Source organism: Entelurus aequoreus, linkage group LG21 (assembly GCF_033978785.1).
Source record: "Entelurus aequoreus isolate RoL-2023_Sb linkage group LG21, RoL_Eaeq_v1.1, whole genome shotgun sequence".
In the NCBI taxonomy this organism is placed as follows: domain Eukaryota; kingdom Metazoa; phylum Chordata; class Actinopteri; order Syngnathiformes; family Syngnathidae; genus Entelurus; species Entelurus aequoreus.
In genome coordinates, this window is record NC_084751.1 from 11,482,119 (window position 1) to 11,491,197 (window position 9,079).

General features: G+C 27.8%; 1 protein-coding gene across 1 annotated transcript in view; it reads right to left on the reverse strand.

The window, feature by feature from the left end:
• LOC133638390 (phosphatidylinositol 4,5-bisphosphate 5-phosphatase A-like) overlaps nucleotides 1–9,079 on the reverse strand; it is a 38,178-nt gene that overhangs the window by 23,006 nt on the left and 6,093 nt on the right. The window contains exons 3-5 of the mRNA XM_062030931.1: nucleotides 5,615–5,722; nucleotides 5,436–5,544; nucleotides 3,466–3,582 (exon numbers count right to left, since the gene is read on the reverse strand). Coding sequence (XP_061886915.1) covers nucleotides 3,466–3,582; nucleotides 5,436–5,544; nucleotides 5,615–5,722 — 334 coding nt within the window. The remainder of the gene's footprint in view (nucleotides 1–3,465; nucleotides 3,583–5,435; nucleotides 5,545–5,614; nucleotides 5,723–9,079) is intronic.

Sequence of the window (9,079 nt, forward strand, 5' to 3'; positions counted from 1 at the left end):
CATCAAAATTCTAAAATTAATCTTAATCAGGAAAAATTACTAATGATGTTCCATAAATTCTTTTTTTAATTTTTTCAAAAAGATTCAAATTAGCTAAGTTTTTCTCTTGTTTTTTTCGGTTGAATTTTGAATTTTAAAGAGTCGAAATTGAAGATAAACTATGTTTCAAAATTTAATTGTCATTTTTTTCGTGTTTTCTCCTCTTTTAAACCGTTCAATTAAGTGTGAATATCATTAATTATTAATAATAACATAGAGTTAAAGGTACATTGAGCAAATTGGCTATTTCTGGCAATTTATTTAAGTGTGTATCAAACTGGTAGCCCTTCGCATTAATCAGTACCCAAGAAGTAGCTCTTGCTTTCAAAAAGGTTGGTGACCCCTGATATAAAGTAATAAAAAGAAAATGTTTTATGGCTTTTCTGTCAAAAACAACTTAGTTTTTTATAGTAAAACTGAAATATGCAGTATTTAGTAATTAGAGCCCTAAAAGATCAATAATGCAGGACACCATTGATTTTAATTTTTTCATATTTTTGAGTAATGACGGTGAAAAGATAAATACAATACCACTAAATATATTTGGCTTCCGAAAGGTGCCCCACTCATAAAGTGATACATTTTTATTAGGTTTTTCTTTTACTTTCAACACTTAAGTTACGAGATCAACTTCAGATATATCTGTCCATTTTACGTTTGAACTATTATTTTGTTTGTTTTATGCTCTTTTGTCAAATAAAACTTTGATGTTTTTATATGGCAACCACACAATATATGCAATATTTACCGCATAAGACATTTTAAAGTGAAATATTTGAAGTAACTGGAGCCTTAAAAATAATTCTTTGTAACATGGATTTTTTTTGTCTTTTTTTTTTTTTTTGAGCAATGGCAAAAAAAAAGGAAAAAAGAAAGACAAAATAAAATAAAATAAAACAGCCTGCATGGCAGCCGTTAGATTTCACCTCATTCCACCTTTTTGAATTTCTCTTCTATTCTATACCGTTGAAGGACCAGATGTAGGACAAAGTTGAATATGGAGTCGCTCTAACCCTTCTACAAAATGTTTTGATTGTCTAAGCATGACTAAGGGATTCAAGGATGTTGCAAAACAAACATGTCGAAAACAACGGGACCTTGGGGCGTGGGGAAACAGATCAAATGGCCAATTGCTTGATTCTTGTGTCCTCCGGAGGACGTTTGTTTGTCTGCATGGGCAGCTTAATCCAACTTTGCACTTTTGACTATGGGTAAATAAACCTTTTGTACTAAACTCACTTTTGTTGCTGTTTAAGCGTCGGACAATCCACTACACATTTTTAAAATGTGAATGAAACGACTACTATAGTGTTTACATGTACATACTGTATATATTACTCCCCCCCCCCCCCCCATTCCCCCATTTTTTTGGTATATATCTTTTTATATACACTACCGTTCAAAAGTTTGGGGTCACTTTGAAATGTCCTTATTTTTTAAAGAAAAGCACTGTACTTGTCAATGAAGATAACTTTAAACTAGTCTTAACTTTAAAGAAATACACTCTATACATTGCTAATGTGGTAAATGACTATTCTAGCTGCAAATGTCTGGTTTTGGTGCAATATCTACATAGGTGTATAGAGGCCCATTTCCAGCAACTATCACTCCAGTGTTCTAATGGTACAATGTGTTTGCTCATTGGCTCAGAAGGCTAATTGATGATTAGAAAACCCTTGTGCAATCATGTTCACACATCTGAAAACAGTTTAGCTCGTTACAGAAGCTACAAAACTGACCTTCCTTTGAGCAGATTGAGTTTCTGGAGCATCACATTTGTGGGGTCAATTAAATGCTCAAAATGGCCAGAAAAAGAGAACTTTCATCTGAAACTCGACAGTCTATTCTTGTTCTTAGAAATGAAGGCTATTCCACAAAATTGTTTGGGTGACCCCAAACTTTTGAACGGTAGTGTATCTTTTATTCTGAATGTATCAAATGTGATGAATATTTAATGGACCACAATGGAAACAAGCCTTTTGGCTTTTTTGTGCCATCCATTAGCCTTTTTAAAGCATTACATGGATTCAATTCTTTAAGATGTCAATAAACTTCTCAATCAATCTCGATCAAAAACATATACAGTAATTATGCTCAGCTATTCAGCTGAATTTATGTCACAATTGCAACGAGGATTTTGAATCCAATATATTTCATATATTCTACTTGATAATTTATACATTAGTTAAAAATAATAAAACAACATGTCGGCCTATTCAATTTTCCCACAATGATTTGTACTTAACAATGTAACGTTAGGTAATTACAGTACTCCCTGGTGTACAGTCATTTGTAAGTCATTCTAGTTAATGCAATGTTAAAAAGCACAAATAGAGAACTCTGTAGGATCCCCTTTTTTTGTAATATAGTTGTTAAAGTCATACTGGTTTGATATCTTGTTTTGTGCAGTGTCTTATTTATATGGTATTTTTAATTTATTTTATGCAACTTGTTGACACGTTTTATTTTGTGTTTATGTATGTAAAAAATATTGTATTTCATATATTCATTTTTTATTTGTTCTATTCATTTATTTATCCATATTTTTTTTTTATCTTGTTAACTATTCTGATTGTTAATTTGCTTTCTTTAAGTAAAAAAAAAGGTCAAAGACAAAGCTATTCGGTTTCTTGTGAGTATATACACTTCACTGCCGATGTGGGGGGGGCGCCACCTAAAATCTTGCCCAGGGCGCCAGATTGGTTAGGGCCGGGCCTGCGTACAACACTTAAAACCTTTAGCATATCAGTATGTGGAATTAAATTATGGAGTGGATTAAGCAAAGAAATCCAACAAAGCACCAATTTGATTCAGTTTAAGAGACTGTTCAAACTACAAGTGTTCACACAGAAGAACAATAATTATGATGAACATCTTGAACCCTTTTTTTTAATTTTTAGATAAAGATTATTTAAGTATTTAATATTTGTTTACTTACTAATGTATATTATTTATTTATTCACTGTTCTCTTGCAGAGAACAATGACATGGGATAAAATTGCTGTGGTATGAGAAGGGGTAGGATTAAATAAGCTCTGCTTCTTCCTACTCCTTTTCGGACGTGCTGTAATGAAAGTGTAAATATGCAACACGCACGTTCCTAATGAACTGGACATTGTCAGGTGAGGTTGTAGTTTCCCACGCGTACGCAGCATCTTATGAATGAAAAGGAGGTGATAGAAAGTAGAGGTGATGACAAAGGTTGCAGACGTGGCAAAGGTCTTTGAATGCACCGCAGCAAGCGTTGCTGCTGCTGCTGCTGCTGCTGCTGCACTGACCTCAAAGAGAAGGAGACTGCAGCAGAGGCGTGTGATGACATCAACCGTCATGAAGGTGCTAGCACCTGCCGCCTTTCAAAGCCAGATTCTGTCTACGGACACGTGCCACGTCTGCACCGTCACAAGTGAGAGAGAGGATGTGACTTACCCAACATCCCCCGAGTCCCGTACGCGTGCTCTGCGTCTGCACGCCTCGGAGGAAAGGAAGATGGCAGAATTTGGAGAAGACCAGCAGCAGCACTCCTTGCATTCTCTGAGACGCCACCTGCACGCCAGGGAGACATTCTGGATAGCAACACTAGGAGAGCACAACTGCCAATATTTGTTTAATCATGATTAATCACACGTATTAATCATGATTAATCCCAGTAAATAACTTTAAAAAAGACACAAGTGCAACAAATACAGTCCTGGAAAGTATTCACGGCGCTTCACTTTTTCCACATTTTACAGCCTTACTCCAAAATGCAGTAGAATAATTTTTGTCCTCAAAATTCTCCACACAATACCCCATTATGACCATGGGGGGAAATTATTTTTCTATAAGCAGCAAAAAAAAAGGAAAAAATGTGAGCGCAAATGTGCATTTGAACAATCGTATGTGGAATGTGTATATGGAATGTGTATATATATATATGTATATATATATATATATATATATATATATATATATATATATATATATATATATATATATATATATACAGTGGGGCAAAAAAGTATTTAGTCAGCCACCCATTGATTGTCAATGGGTGGCTGACTAAATAAATAAATAAATATATATATATATATATATATATATATATATATATATATATATATATATATATATATATATATATATATATATATATATAATTATATATATATATATATATATATATATATATATATATATATATATATATATATATATATATATATATATATATATATATACATATATATGTATATACATGTACACACACACACACACACGCACACACACGCACACACATATATATACGTATATATACAAATATGTGTATGTATTCACACATATATACATATATATGTATGTATGTATATACATATATATATATATGTATATATACATATATACATATATACACATATATGTATGCATATATATATATACATATATATATACATATATATATATATGTATACATACATATATGTATATACGTATATATATATATATATGTATATATGTATACATATATATATATACATATATACACATATATGTACGCATATACTTATATATATATATATATATACAGTATACATATATATATATTGGTAAATGCATGTATTTACATGCTTAACAATGCATGTGATCAAGTACTAGGATTTTGACAGAGACTCTAGAGTCCTTTCTTGTGTTTCTTTATCCCAAGATTGATTTTTTGTTTTTTTCTTTTCTTTTCTCTATGTGACATGTACAAAGTGAATGTGGAAAGGGTAGGCATAATACGCTTTTAGCTTCAGCCTATACCTTTTTGGTCAGGAAATGTAAACCGATACTTTTATTTATTTATCTGCTATGCACTTGAAGTGTACTGTTCACATGAACTGATGAACCAAATAAAAAAATCGAAGAGAGAGAGTTTCAGTCGTTCATCCTCAGTATATTCAGCTTCAAAAAGATAAAGTTGTGAATCCTCATTTGTCCAAAGATTGATTAAAATGGTCAAAATACGGTAAATATTGTATATATTACACATTTTTATGACCGTGTCTGTTACTACATTATATATATATACTTGCAGTGTGTATATAAAACGTTTATGGAGGGTTTTGAAGTTGTTTTAGAGGGCTACAATGGCGATTAGCCACATCTAAGCATTTTTATCTTTAAAATCTTTAAAAAAAAAGAAGATGTGTGGTCTTGTCTCTGACAATAATTGTAGTTGATAGGCAAAATTCCCCCCAGAAAGTGTGGTTCCCCTTTAAAATTCTGGGTCTATGGTTATCATCACACATCTTTGTTATATAATGAAAGCACACAAATAAGACAAAACAAATACTGAGACGCTCGCTGAACTGAAGTCTCACACCCCCATTGTGTGACTTTGCACACGGTGCCAGTTGCATGCTGGGTACTTGACTGACCAGGACGTATCCGAAGGGGCTGAGCGTGTCCATGCAGAGCTCGCTCCACTGGTCTGAGAACAGAGCATCCTTCAGCCGCTTGTTGATCATGGAGTTGACTTCCTGCAGTCTGGAGGGGAAAAAGAAGGACAGCAGTTGGCTCACAAAAGAGCGAGTCGGCCTTTCTGTCTGCTGCTCACCCGATGACAAACATGTCAACGCTCCCATCCGACACGTGGCCTCCAAACAGAGCGCTGATGTCATCGGGCGGCACGGCCGAGCCCACGTTCCATGTGGCGATGTGGACCCTGCCACATGGTGGACATGATTCAGTGCAACGGCAATCAATCCCTCCTTCGAGAGCCGTGATGTTCTCTTACAGGACAAGACGGCCAGAAATCATGGAAGCATGTTTAGTAACACACCGTATAAAGCTGTAGAGCCATGTGACCTATCCTAACCCATCAGCAAAGAAAGGGAAATTATAATGACAATGACACAATCAAATATAATTATATTAAATCATTTTGTGATAATTATTCAAATTTTTTTAAGTGTTTCTGCAGTAAAAAAATACAATAGTCAAAATGTGCAACTAAATTCATTTGACATTTATTTATTATCCCCCTTTATTATTTTTGATATGACCGTAGGTAAATTTGGTAAATGCATCAAATAAAACATTCTTAACTTTAACCTATATTTATTCACATTTAATTATTTGTATATGTTTTTTGTTTTTTCTATAATATATAAATAATATTTTTTGCAGTTCTATACAGAAAACTACAACCACTACCACTAATACATTGCTATTAATATATATTTTTAAATCATATTTATTAATTTTTATGTATTTATTTATTTATTATAATTATAGGGGAATATATGATTTTTCTATCCAATATAATTTTTTTGCAGTTCGACACTACTAAAAACTAACCACAATAATAAATGATTAAAATTAATAATAATAAAAATAATTGTCATCATTGAATGAATATATACTATATATGAAACAAAAGTCATATTTATAATATATATTTATTCATATTTAATTATTTGTATATATTTTTTGTTTTTTCTATAATATATAAATAATATTTTTTGCAGTTCTATACCGAAAACTACAACCACTTCCATAAAACATTCTAAATGTAAATACATAGCTATTAATATATTTTTAAAAAAAATCATATTTATTCATATTTAGTTGTTTTTTATGTATTTATTTATTTATTATAATTATAGGGGAATATATGATTTTTCTATCCAATATAAGTTTTTGCAGTTCGACACTACTAAAAACTAACCACAATAATAAATGATTAAAATTAATAATAATAAAAATAATTGTCATCATTGAATGAACACATACTATATATAAAACAAAAGTCATATTTATAATATATATTCATTCATATTTAATTATTTTTATATATTTTTTGTTTTTTCTATAATATATAAATAATATTTTTTGCAGTTCTATACCAAAAACTACAACCACAACCATAAAACATTCTTAATGTAAATACATAGCTATTAATATAATTTAAAAAAAATCATATTTATTCATATTTAGTTGTTTTTTATGTATTTATTTATTTATTATAATTATAGGGGAATATATGATTTTTCTATCCAATATAAGTTTTTTGCAGTTCGACACTACTAAAAACTAACCACAATAATAAATGATTAAAATTAATAATAATAAAAATAATTGTCATCATTGAATGAATATATACTATATTTAAAACAAAAGTCATATTTATAATATATATGTATTCATATTTAATTATTTGTATATATTTTTTGTTTTTTCTATAATATATAAATAATCTTTTTTGCAGTTCTATACCAACAACTACAACCACAACCATAAAACATTCTAAATGTAAATACATAGCTATTAATATATTTTAAAAAATCATATTTATTCATATTTAGTTGTTTTTTATGTATGTATTTATTTATTATAATTATAGGGGAATATATGATTTTTCTATCCAATATAAGTTTTTTGCAGTTCGACACTACTAAAAACTAACCACAATAATAAATGATTAAAATTAATAATAATGAAAATAATTGTCATCATTGAATGAATATATACTATGTATAAAACAAAAAAGGCATATTTATAATATATAGAAATATATTTCAACATTTATAAATGATAATATATACTATATATAATAAAATACAATTTACAGAAAAAAATATTTGTCTCTAATAAATAAATACTATTTCTTGCAGTTATACTGAAAGCTACAACCACAACCATAAAACATTTTGAATTTAAATAAATAGCTATTAATATTTGTATCATATTTATTCATATTTAGTTGTTTTTATGTATTTATATTTATTATAATTTTGGTTAAATATATGAGTTTTTTTATTAAATATATATATTTTTTGTAGTACGACACTACTAAAAACTATAACCACAATAATAAATGATTAACATTAATAACAAAAATAATTGTCATCATTACATATTTATTTAATTAATATATATTATATATAAAACCGACAAAGTCAAATTTATAATAAGTAGGAATATATTTCAATATTTATAAATGATAATATATACTATATATAATTAAATACAATTTACAGATAATCTATAATAAATAAATACAATTTTATTCAGTTTTACTGAAAACTACGACGATAATAACTGATTGAAATTATGAATATATATATATATATATATATATATATATATATATATATATATATATATATATATATATATATATATATATATATATAACTCGTATTTATAATAAATACAAATATATTTCAATATTTACAAATGATAATATATACTACATACAATTAAGTAAGTAAAATAATGATAATACAAATACTAATAAAATATATACAGCAGATATGAAATATTAAAATGTGCTAGTGTAAGACAAGTTAGCTTTGGGAAGAGCTAACTTGTTTTATAGATTAAATTATGAAATTTATTAATAACAAAAATAATTGTCATCACATTACATATTTATATAATGAATATATATTATATATAAAACCGACAAAGTCAAATGTATAATAAGTAGAAATATATTTAAAAATATTTATAAATGATAATATCTACTATATATAATTAAATACAATTTACAGATAATCCATAATAAATAAATACTATTTCTTGCAGTTTTGCTGAAAACTACAACAATAACAACTGATTGAAATGATGAATATTATATATATATACATATATATATATATATATATATATATATATATATATATATATATATATATATATATATATATATATATATATATATATATATATATATATATATATATATATATATATATATATACATATAACTCATATTTATAATAAATACAAATATATTTCAATATTTACAAATGATAATATATACTACATAAAATTAAATACATAAAATAAAATAATGTAGTCATATACAGTAAGTAAAGTAATGATAAAACAAATAGTAATAAAATATATACAGCAGATATGAAATATTACAATGTGCTAGCATAAGACAAGTTAGCTTTGGGAAGAGCTAACTTGTCTTATAGATTAAATTATAAAATTTATTAATAACAAAAATAATTGTCATCATTACATATATTTATATGATTAATATATATTATATATAAAACAAAAAAAG